The 18647-nt window shown below is 48.3% G+C and overlaps 1 protein-coding gene across 1 annotated transcript; it reads right to left on the bottom strand.

Moving 5' to 3' along the window:
• Positions 1-760: 760 nt before the first annotated feature.
• On the bottom strand, positions 761-8619 carry LOC124689326 (S-(+)-linalool synthase, chloroplastic-like). The gene is made up of 9 exons (XM_047222875.1): positions 8591-8619; positions 8316-8549; positions 5414-5438; positions 2910-3135; positions 2319-2691; positions 1936-2154; positions 1608-1746; positions 1166-1402; positions 761-1033 (listed from the first exon to the last, which is right to left on the bottom strand). Exons 1-9 carry the CDS (start codon positions 8617-8619, stop codon positions 761-763), a joined length of 1755 nt encoding a protein of 584 aa, XP_047078831.1.
• Positions 8620-18647: the final 10028 nt, after the last annotated feature.

Below are 18647 nucleotides of genomic sequence, written 5' to 3'. Positions count from 1 at the left end.
CATGGGACAAGTCACGGCAAAGTCCACAAAGTGCTATCTCCGGCCGCAGGAGACGTGCATCCAAAGATTTAATTTTACATTGAATCACCATCATTGGGCAGACAAACACCATAACCAACACATAACCAAATGGACGCACTCTCTGTGTGTGTGTGTCGCAGTCGAACTACTTGCTAGCCAACAAGGTGGTTGCTCTAGCTTTGTCGTGACCAACCCTTATAGCTAGGCCGCTGCTATCACCATGGTGTCATGGGGTGGACTAGAGTGACTTCCCTTCCATTGATGAGGTACTATATGGTAGGGTTATTTTTTTTTCGAAAGGTGATGTTTTGATTGGGATGTTATTTCATTTAATTTGGGCTACCACCTTGAATTTTTTTTTTTTGCGATGTACCACCTTGAATTTTGTTGACACAACGGTGGTAACCACATGTTATGTTACGACCGATGGAACGTCTTGAGAGGGAAGTTCATTTTGAATGCACAACAAAGGTCAAAGTCTCTTAGGATGTGCTATTGACGAGTCTCTAGAGTTTATTGAAGTCATATACTTAGTACTAGACTGCTAGAGTTTTTTTCTTTCAAAAATGACAGTTTTCTGTGTACGAAAGGGGTAACTGTGGTTATCCGTCCAATCTGATGGAAAATGTTAGACAATATATTTCAACACATGGTATTGTCGGACACCATACACAACTCGATCAAAATACTTTACATTTATACGACTCTTGCATAATATTTTGTCCATGCCATGCATGATTCATAAGAGAAGCATCCGGGTGTAATCCTCGAGAACGGGGAGCCTCTGCTCATCATCATAGCTGTACATGACACTGACCATCCTCGCGAAGTTGAGCAATGCTCCGAGGAAGCTACAAGACAATGATGACCTTGTCCTCAAGAGGCACTCCCGGTTGAGCTCCTCCCACTCACCTGCAATCATCTGGAGGATGTGCTCCTCCGCATCAGCATTAGGGTTCTCTCTCATGTAGAACTCCTTATACGACCCATCAAGCCCTTTTTGTGCTTCGTCCTGCATGAGGCAAAAAGTTGTTGTTGGCTCATGGTAAGATCAAACATTGTTTGAAGGCTACATAAGTGCACGCCTAACAAGATATTAATTAAATCGCTTCCTAGGAAAATCTCCGTGTGTCAACGTTCAAACCTTTGCACTGCCCATATCATCCCAAAGCCTCATGATCTTTGCAGGGCAGGAGATGACACGTTGGATGTGGTCACTGTCCTTTGTTAAATCATGACCTAGCATGAAGAATAGATGCAAAAATACAAGCGGTGCTCCAGAGGTGATAATGCCATTTCTTAGGTAATCTTCTGATGTAGGGACCTGATTAGAAGCCAACCATTTTTTCTCAACCATGAATCCTTCAAACAAAGTTGCCCACTGCATAAAAATAAAAAACAACAAGAATGTGAGCCTTTTCTACTGTTAATTAGTCGTGTAAGTATCTTTTTAATTGCACTTAACTATTTCACAAATTGTATAGTGGTTAGAAGTATATATAAGGTGGTAATCCTACAATTAATTTAACTATTTGTCCAGTAAAATTAATATGAAAATAAATGCAGAATCATTTCAGAAGGCATACAGCTTTTTTGAGATGACTGATAGGGTTCCGTCCATGCTCTTTTGTGGCCATATTAGCAATATCATTTGTGACGGTGTAAAGATTCTTGTAACATGATATCATGTAGCTCGGTAGTGAATCAGCAGCCGCAAGATCCCACCTGTAAAAGTGAATTATACTACATGTGAAGTTTTATCACACCAACATCTATGTACATCAGATAGGTGAGACAAGGTTAGAAAATATTTGACTCCATGCTTTGTAAGACATAATCTATTTATGAATTGCAGTAGTATCATGTATCCTACAGTGTCTGAACTCTATTTATCAAGCGGGCATCCTTTCTCACATTTTGATTGAATCGTTCAAGAGGGAGAGCTCCTGTGGTGTCGCAACAAGATCAAATATATCATCCACAATGTAGACAAATGCGATGATCTTTGTGATCTCGATCCGATATCTAGAGAAGGATGGCCCTTGGAGGACAGTCATGGGCCACATGTACCATTTCATAATCTGGTCCCTTGCAGCCGGTATTTCTTGAGCCACTCCTAAATCCATCCACCATCTGTGTGAAAATGAATTTTTCATATTAAAATCAATCTAGGCATATATGAGCAATCTATTAAGCTATTGATTAATATTTATTTTGTTCATGCTATTTTATCATTTCACGTCGGGTTGTCTTAGCAGAACTATTTTGGTAATGAGAGTGTTCAATTATTCACGTACCTATTAACCTCTTGCAATTCCATCTGATGAAATAACTTGTTAAGCTTGAACTCTTCAAGTGCTAACTTCTCGATTGCCGTGTTCGTAGTGGGCAAGCTCTGGAGGTAGCTCATGTGGTGCCTGGCTTTGTACTGCATCAGACTCACATGGTAGGGATGGTCCAATGACTGCCTCACATATCTTGCAAGATTTGGCTCCAAGTGTTTGATTGCAGATCTAAGGTGCTTACCTGAGAACTCCTTTGCCTTGTAGAGTGAAGCTTCTCCCATGTTGAGGTGTGACATGTCGTGCAAACTCATCAACCCTGTGATGTCTTTGCTGTGAGCATGCTTGAAATCACCATTATAGTTTGTGAACTTTTGAAGAACCTTATCTGCAGGGTCGAGGATAATGGTTTATAGGCAGGTAATATCGAATGAAAAAAAGTCGTTTTAGAAAGGTGCATTAGGGAGAGAGAAAATTTTAAATGGGTTTTCTACTCTACTTTTGTTGTACTGCCGCACTATGGCTTCAGAATAGACGAAAAAGTGCTCGAGCTTCCCAAATTTCTTTCGTGTCTCACTCAACACGCTGAACTTTTATTTTACTGACCTGCCGAAACATGATATCCTGCTTCTCTCATCAGCCTCAGAGATAGGGTTGCGTCAAGCAGATCATCGCTATCGATGTGATCCACGCACGAGTCCACAATAATTTTAATCTCATCTTGGAAATAATGGTCAAGGCAGAGGCGTCTGAGGTGATCAACAGTGGCCATCATCCCACGACTACTCTTCGGGTGTTGACGCAAAAGCGCCTGTACACTGGTTAGGCCTTCCTGGTGTTGCAAGAAAAAAATAGTTTTGTTAAAGAATTCGGAATTTAGAGAAATGTGCTATATTCATATCATAAAATATGTCCATATATGAATAGATGATGTCCCAAAAACATGCATTCAAATTTCTTTAACTCTGTTTGTTCCTAAATATAAGGTGTAGTTGCTTTTGAGAATAAAAGACAAGAATATACGTGTATTGTGTTGCATCACTCATCTGAACAATTTACTTTTTTAGATTCGATTACGTTTTCTTATCTCATGCAAACTTCTATATTTTCTCAGGTTAATTAGCCATGGTAATTCCACCCGAACCTGGTGAAAAATTTTCCCCAGACATGTGATTTTTAGTTTTTGTGCCAAAAATTATACACCAGATATCTACAAACGGAGGGAATATGGAATAATCAGATTGTAGAGTGATAATACTATCCCTCAATGGATTTGTAATTTTTCTTTAATACGTTACTTTATATTTTTTTGTTAACGGCCAAAACAACACATAGGAGGTTGGGCATGTGGCCATGTCCAAAACTTCACATACTAATGAATGGATGTCATTCTGTTTCTTTTACAGTAGATGTCATTCAAAGATGTTCCACCGACCAACACAAAATATAGTGTGAAAAGTTATGTATAAGCGGCAACTTAGGTATTAGTAACCTGGGGCGCCCATAATAGCAGGACTGACGTCCGGCGTCTAGCTTTATCGTGTGCTGCACGCCCGATACTCGGAAAAGAAGTGTTTGTCGTGTGTTTTCTGCGGGCACTAGGCAAAGAAAAGTTTTGGTGCCAAACTTTTTCCTTAAAAAGGCTGGATTTCTTTCGGCCAAATCTTTGCTGAGTGTATTCTGGAAGGCACACGGAAAACAGCTCTTTGCCTACGGTCCGCTGCAAGGCACACGTCAAACTAGATCATTGCCTAGTGTCATCTCTTGACACTAGGCAAAGACAATTTCGTTTCGCCACAGCAAGCGTGGGAGGACACCGATTCAGAAACACACGGAACCCAAAAAGAACTACACATAAAATGACATGTTGTTGTGCTAAAAATTATTTTCTCAAAAAATCTGGGAACGGAATCAACGGGAAATGGTGGGAAATCCCAAGGATTCCCAGAGGGTAGCGCGCGAAGTGGGTGTGTGAAATGCATTGCATATGCGTTCTTCTATCGTTGTGCACATGTTTGGCTCAACCGTAGTTTGCTCCCTTGTACTTGCTTCACCAAAATAACCCTTTTCGGCACCCAGAAAATAGAAAATGGGGTTTTCGTGGCCACGATAGTAAAACCCCGCACACAGCATGGCTTCCCGTCTTAGGGCACACACATGTGCGAAATATAGCCTCATTCCGGCAAACTATGCATGTCCGTTGGTCATAACTTAGGCCATTTGACCTAAAAGCCATACAACTCCGTAGGTGGTAACTCATTTCGTGAATATTTTCTTGAATAACCGTCGTATTCTAAGTTTGATTTTTTCTCTCGGCAACTATGCCACTTAAAATGAGGCCTCAAGAAGGTATCTTGTTTTTCTGATTTTTTTGAATTAGTTGCGTTCAAAATGCGGGCCACGAGACAAGCCATTTCGCCGTAGCGAGCGTGGGAGGGCACCAATTTAGAAACAAACGAATACAAAAAAGAACCCCACATAAAATTACACCTTGCAGGGCTAAAAATGATTTTTCGAAAAAAATTGGAGCAACAACAATTTGACTCTTAGTTTAAATCTGGCCCGATTCCAGTGAAATCTGCAGGAGACAACGGAAAATCCTATGGATTCCCGGAGAGTTAGCACAGGAAGCGGGTGTGTGGAACACATTGCGTGGGTGTTTTTCTATCGTCATGCACGGGTTTGGCTCAACCATAGTTTGCGCCCCTTGTACCTTCTTCACAAAAAAATGCCGTGGTCGGCACTCGGAATTGTGTAGGTTTCATCTTATGCAATTTCTTCACCTAAGTCATGGTGGAACATTAATTGGAAAAGATGAAGCAAGAAAAAAGAACCCTGAAAATTCTGATGTAACTGTCAGCTTAGTATGGATATGTATCATTTGTTATTTTCTGATTATTCGTCCCATACGAAATATTGTATTTAGTTTGGTTAATCAATAAAGTTGGATAGTTTGGTTAAGAAATTCCGACATGTTAGAAATCCTAGTGAGAGAGAGAGAGAGACAGAAAGAGAGGGAGAGGTAGAGACATAGAGAAGATTAAACAAGAATCATGCATTTTATGTGACAAATTTATGTTAATTGTTGCATACGAGAGCCAAGTATATACCTGGAAGTCAAAATCGTTGGACAGAGCATGGGGCACGGGCCTTGCCCCGCGGCACATCGCCGGCGAAGGACAGAACAAACCATTGGGACGGCATCCTCTCCTGCCACCATTTCTGGTCATGGGCGAAACTAGATGCAGCTGGAGAGGGAAGGAGAAGGAGATATGCGAAGCAGCCATCAGTTCCTTGGTGCTAGCTACAGCTAGGCGTTACAGACTAATTAACCAGGCTAAGCAGCCTGTGTAGTGATGTAGAAGGAGCTACTACGAGCTCTTAGGATGGATGCATGATATGTGGGCTCTGCATGGATGCGCCCCCAAATTTATAGGGAGAGGAGAGCTCACGGCAAGCATCGACTGTGTGAGCGAGCAAGTAGTGATGTGTGAACTGGGAAACCGCCGCACAATGGCGCCGGCCGCAGTTGAGCCAGATGACCACGTGGTAAGTTCAAAACCAGTACAGTGACTTCTTCCTCCGATAAATGCCGTCATCGCATCTAGTCGATACAAAACCACGTAAACGTTCTTCCTTTGCTCCCCATCAACTGTAATTAAGATTGTCACGTATGCGAAAAAAATGATGTGAAAATCAATTAGAATGGAAAAAAAGAGAGCCATCGTATTTCAATCAAAAAAGGAGGCATATCGCAGATCTAACACAAGTTATACTTCTAGTCTGCAGAACGTATTCTTCACCAAGGTATAAACCATTAAGAGAATTGTATCCATACAAATCCATAGGATACACCAAGTGAGACTACCTACCGTAAAGAGTTTATCTCAGCTATCTTTTTTCGATAAAGTGTGCTTTATTATTCAAAAGTTTTTAGTATTACATCTGGCCTCTGCATAGCTAAGATGCACACAACTGTCCAATAACAGTACAAAACTAGACAAATCCTTGCAAAAGAACATATAGTAAAAAGTCTATGCGGCCAATTAGGCCATAGGAGGCGCAATCTTGCGATTATGCACATGTTGGGCAATAAACTCCTTGGTCGTATCCTCCAATCGTGTAGATATTTCTGTAAATAGATTGCGGTCCTCCGAGCGCTGAAGCGACGACCATAAACGAAGCAAAGTCGTATGCTGGTAGATGACCTGCATAAGAGAATAATTTTTTCCATCAAAAATCTTGTCATTTCTACATAGCCAAAGCAACCATATAACTGCAACCGCTCCCACTCTGATAAAAATCTTGAACTTAGAAACCACCCCGTTTAGCCAACTGCCAAAAATATTTGCAATGCTTCGTAGAGGGTAAAAGGTAGAATCTATCTGAATGATTGACCATATAGACCTAGCGAACCGACACTGAAAGAAAATGTGTTTTATTGTCTCCTCTTCGTGACAGAAAACACATTTCGTACATCCATGCTAATTATGTTTTGCAAGGTTATCTTTAGTAAGAATAAAACCACGACGAAGGTACCATGCAAAAAATCTTAGTTTTCAATTGTATCTTTATTTTCCAAATGGATTTATTATTTAACACCGGATGAATGGGTTCGATTAAATCTTTATACATGGACCCTACTGAAAATATATACACCGTTCTTGGTAAGTGACAAGGGATCACCTCGCCAATGCCTACGGATTGTAGACTTGGGTTTCGGGAGAGAGCGACGATGGAGATTCCGGGAGCGAGATTAGGCACACGACGTACCCAGCTTCGGGTCCCCTCGGTGGAGGATCCCTACGTGCTGCTAGCAATCCACTATATGATCATAAGTATGTTTACAGGGTGCCACCGTAGGCGGAGCTATGCTGTCTATCTGTTGGCCTCCTTCTATCGGGTGCCCTGGCTGACTTTATATATGCAACCAGCCTAGGGTTTTAAAAGAGTCCTAGTCGACTACATCTTCGGGTTGCCTTGTTGGGCCTTCTCCATATTAGGCCGAGCCGAGCTAGGTATACTAATAATGGGTACCCGAAGGGCATACCCATGTCAGTAAGTTCCCAGCGAAGTTTATCAGATCCTTGTAACAACTGGACTGAAGTTAACCATTGTAGCAGCTCATTCCAAGAAGCTAACCGGGGCCCAATAAGATTCCGTCTAAATGTCATAGATGGTGGAGATGTTTCCATCACATTCGGTAAGATATTACCTTTATGACGTACAATATTGTATAAGGCTGAATATTGTTCTCGAAGAGTGGTTACTCCCAACCATTTATCTCTCCAAAACCTTATCTCGGACCTTATCCCAACTATCTGCACACTAAGATGCACATAACCATACACCTCCCTAAGGAAATCACTATTTCGCCCTCAGAAAAATATAGCCTAATTAACGCACAATATGTATAGAAAAAATTCAGCAAGGTCTGAAAACAGAAGATTAATAAAATGCTACTCGAGGCATATCTATCTGAAATCTATACAGCACAACACATGCCATATGCCTACGGGAGCTGCTGAGCGTCCCCCGGGGGATCTGAATCCCGATCCCCCGGCTTCCACACCGTCCGATGTATCATCCCTGTCCGTCTGATGGATAGTCTCCCTATCCTGCGTGTTCTCTCCATGGAAAAAGAAAGCAAAACAATCCCATGCGCGTTCTCTCTCCACGGAAACGAGAAGCAAAATAATCTCACGCCCCGTTCCTCACGTACATCCCGCATCACTCAAAAAGGCAGAAACCGGCGCCGCGAGTCACCTCTGCCACACGTCGCCTGAGCTTTCACCGTCGTCGAGGCAGAAGCTCGTAGCAACAGCTGTTCGCCTTGGCAGCAGCGGCAATCGGCCTTCGCACCTTCCGCGGCTAGCCTTTGCATCATCGGCGTCGCCCCGCAGTGAGCGCCGGCGGTGGACTACTTCCAGCAGCGGCGGCGGCTCGCAGCAGTGAGCGCTGGCGGCCAATTGTAGCAGCTTCGGCCGCCTTTTGTAGCAGACGCGACAGCCAATTGTAGCAGAGCTAACGGCGCCGGCGATCGACTGTAGCAGCTCCGACCGCCTTTTGTAGCAGACGCGACGGGTAATTGTAGCAGAGCCTGACGGCGCCGGCGGCCGCTTGTAGCAGAGCCTGACGGCGCCGGCGGCCGCTTGTAGCAGCTCCGGCCGCCTTCTGTAGCAGACGTGGCGGGCAATTGTAGCAGAGCCGATGGCGCCGGCGGGCGATTGTAGCAGCTCCGACAACCTTTCGTAGCAGAGCCGTCGGTTTTTTGTAGCGGAGCCAACGGGCTTTTGTAGCAGAACAGGCGCCCCATCGTAGCAGCACCGGTGTTCGACTGTAGCATCTCCGGCGAATATCTGTAGCAGCGCCAACGGCCTTCTTTAGTAGCGTCGGCTGCCCTTGTAGCACCGGGCGGCCGGAGCGGATGGCTAGGAGCAAGCAGGATTTGTAGCCAGGATGACCGCCGCTGGCAGCAAATGATCGTAGCCATTAAACTAGTACTCCATAACCACCGCCGCCGACGGGGATGACGAAGAGGTCGAGGAGCGGCCCAGGACGACAGATGAGGAATCGTCTCCCTGCCCGAGCTTGCGGGGCGGTGGGCTAGGGATGGATCTCGCAGCGAACGGAAGAGGACGAGGGGGGCGAAGCTAGTCCTCGAGTTTGGGGCGCTTGCCGGAGTGGGGAGCGCCATGGGCGGCGGTGGGTAGAGGAGGAACCAGGGAGAGAGAGCGCGAGGAAGGGGAAAACGAGTGGAGGAGAATCCATCTCAGAAAATAATACAGGTGGTGGGCCCTACTCACCGCTATGCGCTGTTTCAGTCCGTCGCTGTGCGTGCCAGCGAGGCGGACGATCCGCGACGTGATCCCCCGGAGGATTGCAAGTCTTTCCCTATGCCTACGCCGGCCAACGATGTCAGGCTAGACATGACGCGTGCACATGGTCCAGCTAATCGAACTAGGTACCGATACGATACATACCAGTACACACATATCTATTGCCTCTGTAAGCTTGCTAAAACATCTTATATTAGGAAATAGAGAAAGTAAAATTTAATTGCGCCATATAGTTTGCTATATAATTCTCTAGATTTTCATGTTCTTCTATTATTCTTTTGTTTCTTAGGTATTGTGCACGGGAGACCCGACCAGACTTAACGTATGCCACATGCAATTGTTGAACCATACCCATAAGTTGTTTGTAATTTTTATTACACTAAATTAGTATCATTAGATTCATCTTAACATGTATTTTCATAGTATAATATTTTTTAAAAGATTGTCAAATTTAAAAAGATTTGACTTGAAACAAAGGCAAACATACACTTATTCGTTGACGGATGGAGTACCTATGTAACAAAAAATACTCCTTAATTATGTAATAATTACAAAGAAATATTTTCAATATTCTCTGCCACCTCCATATGCTCGCTTATGAACACCTACAAAGTAGAAAAAAGGACTATACAGTTTAACAGTGAATGTATTTCCAATAGTTTGAGCTACGTACATGCAGATCACATAAGTAGATTTGACTCACCAAATACCATAATTATAAATAGCTCTGTCCAAAAAATAATATATATTGGATCGCTGGAATTAAATATTTGACATATATTTAGTACAATTGCATGTGGGTTATTTTACGGCAAAATGGATATCACATTTGACTCAGATTGAAAGAAACATTAATAGCATTGTGATTTATGACGAACCAAAATGTTGCTCTTCCGAACAATAACATTTACGTTTAATGGAGTAGAAACTATTACATTTAATGCTTGAACTCAGACACCTAAAAGTGTCGTACATTTCTGAACAAAGCGAGCTACAATATTCAATTTTTTCTTTTTAATTATATCACCATGTTGTTATTTCTTAAAATATGTTGTGAAATATCACAACATATGTTCTGACAAAAAGAGCGTGAATGAACATAAAGTTAATAATTTTTTTATTAACTCAACAACAGTAAAGCATCCACAGCAAATTTGTGAGGTGTGAGAAATATGGAAATATTCCACATGAATCAGGTTTGCTACACTAAATAGTGGATCACATGTGTGGCAATAATATATGTTTCATATATTCTAAATATAAATCAAATTATAGCCCTTTCAGTCGACTTTTGGATGGGATTATTTTTCTCTACTAAATGTAAATGTATACCATATACAATTTAATAAAAAATGAATCATGCCGAAAATGGCCACAAAGTCTCATGATAAAAGATTAAGAAGTTTATGCTAGTCTGAACTAAAACTAAAATAAAAAAATATGAAATACCGAAGGTATTACAGGATAGACAATAATACATGGTTGCATGCATCAACCAATACAGAGCCAGGGAGCGATCCTCTTCCAAGAAATGCTCTCAACGGTGGGGAAAATCCCCGTATTTCCTAAAAAAAGCTCTCACAACCAACGGTGCGTCGTCTCTCTGCCAAAGACAATGTCTAGGCTGTCGGTCTAGCCTCGATTGATTGGACCAGATAGCATTGGGTAACACTTCGGTTGGCACATTTTTGGCGAACACAACCTCTCCCTTTTTCAACACGTCTATCATGTACTGGAATCACTTTCCTACTGTGCACGCAGCCTGGTTTGATGTGTGATGACAATGATTTGGTTAAGGTCGTCACAAGGTGGAGTGCTTGAGCTTGTTTCTCGTTGTGTACATTTTCCCCGATAGTAATTTTACATTTCTACTTTTAGAAAAAAATGTAATTTTGTAGTAATGTTATACTACAGTTGTTAGGTTTTCTTATCGTATTTATGGTTTAGTCTTGTCGATGACCTAGACCACTTCTGGTATCCTGCATGTAGTACATTACGTCTGTTGGCATCATCTGTTTAGGCCTTTTCCAATACTTGTCTATAATATTTTTTTTTGGAGCAACCGGCAGGAGCACTGCCTTTTCATTAAGAAGGGGGAAAAAACCGACCAAACTGTACATGATAGGGCATATTTAGATTTAGGTGGGAATATGCCCTAGAAAACCACGCAAAGGAAAAAAGAAAAGGGTAAAAGGTCAGTCAGGTTCGGCCGGTATGGCCGGCCCGAAGCCGTTGATGGCACGATCCCTCTGGAGGACGTCTTCCTTTGCGATATCGGCAACCTCAAGATAGGTAAGGCGGCGCCCAGTGAAAATGCGTCTGTTTCGTTCCTTCCAAGCATTCCAAAGAACATATAGGAACCGGCCGCTGATGCGTTTTTGTTCCTTTGCAGCCTTTCCAGAGATCAAGTCATCCCACCACTCAGTGATGGATTGGTGGACGTGTCGATTATCAGGGCTATCATCGTTGTCCCAGGTCTTCATCCGGTGCCAAATGGCTATAGTGAAGGGGCAATCTTTGCAAAGGTGGTTGGCCGTCTCGGGCGCATGCAGACATAGAGGACATAGAGGTTCATGTGGCCAGCCCCTAAAGGCGAGCATATCTGCAGTTAGCAGCTTTCCGTGCAGGGCAAGCCATCCAAAAAGCTTGCACTTCGGTTCGGCGTGAGCAGCCCATATCTTTGTTGCGAGAAAACTAGCCTGACCACCGAAGAACTGAGCCTTGTAAGCCGAGTTGGCACTGTAAGTCGAGTCGGTAGTGAGAGTCCATAAAATGGAGTCTGGTTGCTCGAGGCCAGAGTTGACGGCTTGGATGATGTCCCAAAGCTCCAAATATTGTGCCAGCTGCGTGGGTGTGTTTATCCTGGTGACGGAGCGGATCCAGTTGTTGTCGCTCAACTCTTTGGCAACCGTGCGGTTTTTCCTAGAGGCGATCTTGAATAGGTCAGGCGCCCAAGTCGAAAGGGGGCCCCGTCCACACCAGTTGTCGTGCCAGAAGGAGGTAAGCTTTCCGTTGCCAATAGTGATCTTGGTGGAGGCCCTGAAAAGCGCCATGTCAGTCTCGTCACAGGGAAGCTTTGATCCCGCCCACGTACGCTCAGGGTCAGTCCATTGGAGCCAAGGCCAGCGGAGCCTTAAAGCTCTTCCAGATCTTTCAATATCCGGCATTCCCAAGCCCCCGAGAGTCTTCGGTCTACACACAGTTTTCCAATTCACGAGGGCTTTCCCTTGAGCCGCATGTTCTCCCTCGTCCCCCGCCCAGACGAAGGTCCTGGCAATCTTGTTGATCCTGTCTCTAGCCCATTTAGGTAGCGGGATGACCGTAGCGTGGTATATACCGGTAGCCATGAGGACCGTCTTAGCAAGGATGACTCTTCCTGGCCGCGCTAAGTTCTTGCCCATCCATCCCGGCAACTTTCCGGCAATCTTGTCGATCAGAGGCTGCAGGTCGACCTTTCGGAGGCGTCGAAAGTGGAGAGGTAGGCCAAGGTATTTTCCAGGGAAACTAGCCAGTTTAGCCGGGAAGTCGGTGAGGATGTCTATCAGGTCAATGTCCGCACAGCGCACCGGGAAGATTTCCTTCTTCGTCATGTTGGTGACAAGCCCACTAGCTTTTCCGAAGCAGTCCAGGATAGAGGAGATGGCAGTGAGGTCGTCCTTGCGGGGGTTCACGAAGATCCCAGCATCGTCGGCGTACAGGGAAATCCGGCAACTTGTGACCCTGGAGCGAATAGGAGTGAGGATGCCCTGTTGAGTGGCAAGGGAGAGGATGCGCTGAAGAGGGTCGAATGCCAGGATGAAGAGCATGGGGGATAGCGGATCCCCCTGACGAAGACCTCGGGCGTGCCAGAAGGGGGTGCCGGGCTCGCCGTTAAGAAGCACCCTGGATGTGGCAGAGGATAAAGACAGGCATACCCAATTCCTCCAAATTTGGCCAAACCCCAGAGCCGCAAGGACGTCCAGAAGGTAAGCCCAGCCAACGGAGTCGAAAGCCTTGGAGATATCTAACTTCAGGAAGAGGCTCGGCGTCTTGGAAGAGTGAAGCTCCTTTATGAGGTTCTGGACGTTTTTGAGGAATCAATACTTATCTACTAATAAAGTACTATGGGCAAATTGTTGAGTTTGCACCGTAGTTAATAAAAAATAGAGCAAAGGTGTTGTATCTTAGTAGCTTACATACAGTTCGTTTGCACGTTATCATATTACTCCCAATCTCATACAACCATTAGCCTAAGATTATTAAATGCAATCTCGCTATATACATCCGATAAGAAGACAATAGATTGGCGTGGTCTTCTCTTATAATAGACCACTATGTAGATTGAAAGATAATGTTTTTATTGCCAAGTCTATGAAACATGAGACTTGCGGCAACAATATTATTACTATGGAATTCATTGGCAACCGTAGTAATATTGAATTCTTCTTGCATTTTTTTGAGCGACCGGTCCATCAAGTTTAATGACTATACGTAACATGTATGGTGGCCCGTCGACACGTAGGTGTGTATGTCGGGAGTGAAGCCCCGGTCTCTGCATCAATCGATGCACACCACCATTTACTGTAATATTCAGAATGGCACCATAGTTAATGAGAAAATAGAGTAACGTTATATACTATGTTTGCAAGATACCATAAACAAAAAACTATTATCTTTAATCTCATGCTAACATTAGCCCAAAATCAATATGTACAAGCCAACTTTGGTAAAACCCTTGTAATGCACACCACTATCTAGGTTGAAAAATAATATTTAATTTATATCTTATGAAAGTTTTGTATGGAACTCCCTGGCTAAGAAAAAATAGTTCAATTGAATTCTTCTTGTCTTTTTAGGAGTGACCGATCCATCAAGTTCAATGACTGTATGTTCTTTTAGAGGAAAGACAAAAGATTTGCCTTAATTCATTGAATAAGGACAAGGGTTTAGTTTAGAGCTGCAGGTTATACTCAACCATGGGAAAGCCTACTCTCCGGACATTAAAAACCCAAAATACTTAGCGCCGGCCAACACCGAAGATCTAGTCTCTAACTCAATGAGTGTATGTATGTATTGTATGGTGGTCGGTCGAGTCAGCAGTCAGCAGACGAATGCCAAACCGCATATATATGTGATGAGTGTGTCTGTGTGAAAAGCATCATATAAATTCATCTAGACATTGACATGTACGCGTGCGGTTTGACTGACAGCTCCACAATCTAGGCAGTGGGTGTCGGTCCAGGGAGCACGAACACATTAACCCGAGTCGCAGTCACGGACAGACATGGATATGCATGAAATAGCTAGTTTCTTGTACACTTGCTAGCCGATTTTTCAGATGATAGCTCATCACGATGTTCGTACGCCAATTTTTTTTTTTTTTTAGGGAATGTTCGTATGCCAATTGCCAGAAGAGACCTAGGAGTTGGCACTTTCAACAACTCTGACAAATCGGCCTGTTCCACCTAAGCCATGCATGTTGCCGCTCCAGCATACAACGTGCATCCGCACGGCTGTCACTCTCGGGTCAAGTCAACAGTATTATTGCTTGCGTACGGGGGCACAGCATTCCGTGCTTGAAATTTTGCCCCATGGCACTGTAATGTGTAGGCTTGTTTGAGATTGACGAGGATAGAGAGACTTTTGGTTTGCTCTGTGCTTATAGCGGCTTGACCGACCTCAGCGGACACATTGCGCAATGGAAACCAGAACGCAGGTTAGAGGGCTCAGGCATCTCCAACCGGGCGACCCAAACGGACGCGTTGGGCCGTCCGTTTTGGGCCGTTTGGGTGGCCGCGCGGACACGCGGACAGCGGCCCGCGTTCGCGTGTCCGTTTGGCGCACGCGGCGCCCAACGCGGCGACCCAAAGAGATGCCACGTGGTTCGTCTTCCTTGCGCGGCGCTGCGCCATGGCAGGCCTCGACGGGACAGCCATGGCGGGCGGTGGAACGAGCGGGAAAGTTCCCGCGCGCACCAAGGTTCCCGCGCGCGCGAAAACGCCATTGGCACACGCTCGCGCCCAAGTTTCCCGCCAGGCCGCCGGCTATAAAAGACAGCGGCGGTCTCACACAGACCGCATCACCTTCCTCTCCCCCTCCACCTTCTTCGGCGCCATGCCGCGCACCCTGCAAACCACGTGGGCCAAGCTCTCCCTCGCCGCCCGGGCCAGGTTCCCGCGGACGGAGGAGGAGGAGCGCGCGGACTCGCGGTGGGTCGCCGCCGACGAGGCGCTCCGCGTCGCTGCCGAGGCGGCGGCAAAGAAGGCCGGCGACGCGGAGATGGTCGAGGCGGCCGCGGAGGGCTGGCACGAGACCGCGGACGGCTGGTACGAGGCCGCAGAGGAGGGTGCGGCCGCCGCGGAGGAGCCCGTCGACGCGGAGGACCTCGCGCTGGCGAACATCAACGCCGCCATCGAGGAGCGCCTCGCCGACCTCACGCGCGTGACGAAGGAGCACGAGGCCACCTGGCGGGCCGGCCGCCGCCGTTTATGCGACCTCCTCGGCCAGAAGAACGAGCTGCTCGCTATGCGAGCAGCCCGTCACCTCATCCAGATGCCCTTGCCCGAGCGGCGCGCCCGGGAGGACGTTGACTCGGCGGAGCGCCGCCGGCAAGAGCGCATGCGCCGGCGGCAGGACATCCACGAGGCCCAGGCCCCCGTCCGCGTCCGCCTGGAGGCGCGCACCGCTGTGGAACGCGCCGCCCTGCAGGAGGTGGAGCTATGCGGGAAGCGGATGATTCCGCCGCAGGAGGCGGAGCGCGAGCGCGCCCGAGGTGCGCGGACGGAAAGGAGGAGGATGAAGGCCTCCGCCGATGCCGCCGCCCGCGCCGCCGCGCCACCCAGTCCGTAAGCTGGAGTGAGATCCTCACGCGTACAGGCCGCCCGCGTCGAGTGAAATCCACGTCCCCGACGGCGAGCCGGCGAGGAGTCGCCGGCGAGGCCGCCGGCCCCGTACGTATTTAGGATAGAAGTAGGAGCTAAAAAAATGTAATGAGTTCTTTTTAATGAAAAATATTGTTTATGCCTATGCCACGTGGGCCAGGGCGGACAAGGGGCGGACGCGAGCGACCAGCCTTTCGCGTCCGCGGCCACGCAAACCCGGCCAAGCCTGGCCAAGATTTGGGCCGGGTTTGCGTCGATCCGGACGCCGCGGGCATCCGTTTTAGGGATGGGTCCGCGCGCTGGGCCGGGTTTTTGTCCGGCTGGACCCATCCGGACGCGCGGGCGCGGGATGGGTCGCCCGGTTGGAGATGCCCTCAGCTGGTTGCCTAAGGGCATCTCCAACCGGGCGACCCATCCCGCGCCCACGCGTTCGGATGGGTCGAGGCGGACAAAATCCCGGCCCAACGCGGGGACGCACCGTAAAAACGGACGGCCGCGGCGTCCGGAACGACGCATACCCGGCCAAAATCTGGGCTAGGTTTGCGTGGCCGCGGATGGCACGCGGCGTCCGCTCGCGTCCGGGCGCTTGTCGCCTCGGCTCCCTTGGGACCACTTGTCGGTGACCCGGAAGCCTATTAAATGGGGACTGGAGGGGATCTGGCCCTCCACTCCAGTCCCTACTCCACTCCCGTAGCGAAACCGCCGCCATGGCCCCGAAGCGAGTCTTCGCTCCCGGAGCCAACGACGACGAGGCGAGCAGCAGCCGGCGTCCGCCGCCGGCGCTGCGGGCCGGCGGGAACCGCGGCGGCCTCCACATCGGAGAGGCCGCCCACGGCGACGCGGCATTGCCGCAACCGCCGCCGCTGCTGCTCGAGCCCAAGCCCGAGTCGTCGTCGGAGGACCCCGACTACCGCGCCGCGCTGCTCATCTCGGCGGCGGAGGAGGATGAGAAATGGCCGCACCTCCAGGCGGCCATTCGAACCTCCCAGATGGAGGAAGCGGCCCGGAAGGCGGTGGAGGAAGCCGAGGCCTGGGAGCTGTACGCCCAGGCCCAGGCGCGACGGGAGGAGGAGGAAGCGGCGCGACGGGAGGAGGCCAGGCGCCGCGCGGAGGAGCAGCGCCGCGCGTAGGAGCAGCGGCGGCAGGAGTCTAGGCGCTGCGCGGAGGAGGAGCGGCGCCAGAAGGCCAGGCGCCGCGCCTGGCAGGAGAGGAAGCAGCGCCTCCAGGGAGGAGGCGCTGCTTCGTGCGCCGCCGCTACCTCGGGTGGCTCCGGACCCCCACTCGGCCTGGGAGGAGGCCCGGTGGCCGGAGTCCCCAGCGCGGTCGAGCCACAACAGTGCCTCGCCGCCCGGGGACGTCGTCGACGCCGACGACGCCCACACGGCCTAGGCGGCGCACCGGCGGCCACCGCGGCGACCAAACCCTAGCTTAGGGTTTTTAAATTTAAAGCCCATATAGGGCTTCTTTTGTTAGTTATTTGCCCAAAATAGGGCTATGTACAAATTTTACCCAAAATAGGGCATATGTTTAATCAAATATAGTTTAAATTTTCATTTTTATTTTGTTTTTGTTTTTTTTCGATTTTGCGGTGCGTCCGCCTGTTGGGCACAGCGTGCGACCCAAACGGACACGCGAACGCGGGCCGCTGTCCGGGTGTCCGTTCGGCCACCCAAACGGCCCAAAACGGACGGTCCAGCGCGTCCGTTTGGGTCGCCCGGTTAAAGATGTCCTAACACGTGCAAATTGGAGCCTAGCTAGGTTTATTTCACAGCGTTTTATTGCTCAAAATATATATATGCCAACTGCCAAAAGAAGACTGACCTGGGGTTGGCACTTTCAACAACTCTGACAAACCGGCCTGTTCCACCTGAGCCAGGCATGTTGCGGCTACAGCATACAACGTGCATCCGCACAGCCGTCACTCTCTCGGGTCAAGTCAAGAGTATTATTGCTAATTGCGTACGGGGGTACAGCATTGCGTGCTTGAATTTTTGCCCCACCTGAACCAGCCTTTCGATTTGCTCTGTGCTTATAGCGGCTTGACCGACCTCAGCGGACCCATTGCGCAATGGAAAACCAGAACGTAGGTTAGAGGGCTCAGCTGGTTGCCTAAGAGTATCTCCAGTCGTGTCCTCCAAAGCGTCTCCCAAAGGGATTTGGGGCGCGCCGGATTAAAAATGCGTTTCAGCCGCGTCCCCCAAAGCCCTTTTTTGTCCGGCGCGCCCCTATACGGTGTCCGGCGCCCCGAGCCCGTCCCCGTCCCACAGGGGACGCTCCGGGGACGCCCGACACAACGAAAAGCGAGGCGGGGAGTGGCGGGGCCGACCCGTCAGCGGCACAATTAATTTTAACCTAACCATCGCCTACCTCGCGACGGAAGTTATTGGTGCGCAGCGACGGTGCAGTTCCCGCAGCGACGGTGCAGTTCCCGCAGAGGGCGCAACGACGCGTCCCGTCGCGCCTAGCTCTGCGTGCCGGCGTTAATGAGCGCCACCGCTCATCCGCCCCCCTCCGGCCTATAAAAAGGGGCGCCTCTCATCGTCCCTCTCACACACAAACCCTAGCGCCTCTCTCCCAAACCCTAGCCGCCACCATCTCTCAACAAGACTCGACGCTATGTCCGGTAGAGGCGGAGGCCGACCTCG

The sequence above is a fragment of the Lolium rigidum genome, chromosome 2, assembly GCF_022539505.1.
Source record: "Lolium rigidum isolate FL_2022 chromosome 2, APGP_CSIRO_Lrig_0.1, whole genome shotgun sequence".
In the NCBI taxonomy this organism is placed as follows: Eukaryota; Viridiplantae; Streptophyta; class Magnoliopsida; order Poales; family Poaceae; genus Lolium; species Lolium rigidum.
Note: the sequence above shows the minus strand (reverse complement) of the source record. Positions and strands in the feature narration are given on the sequence as shown.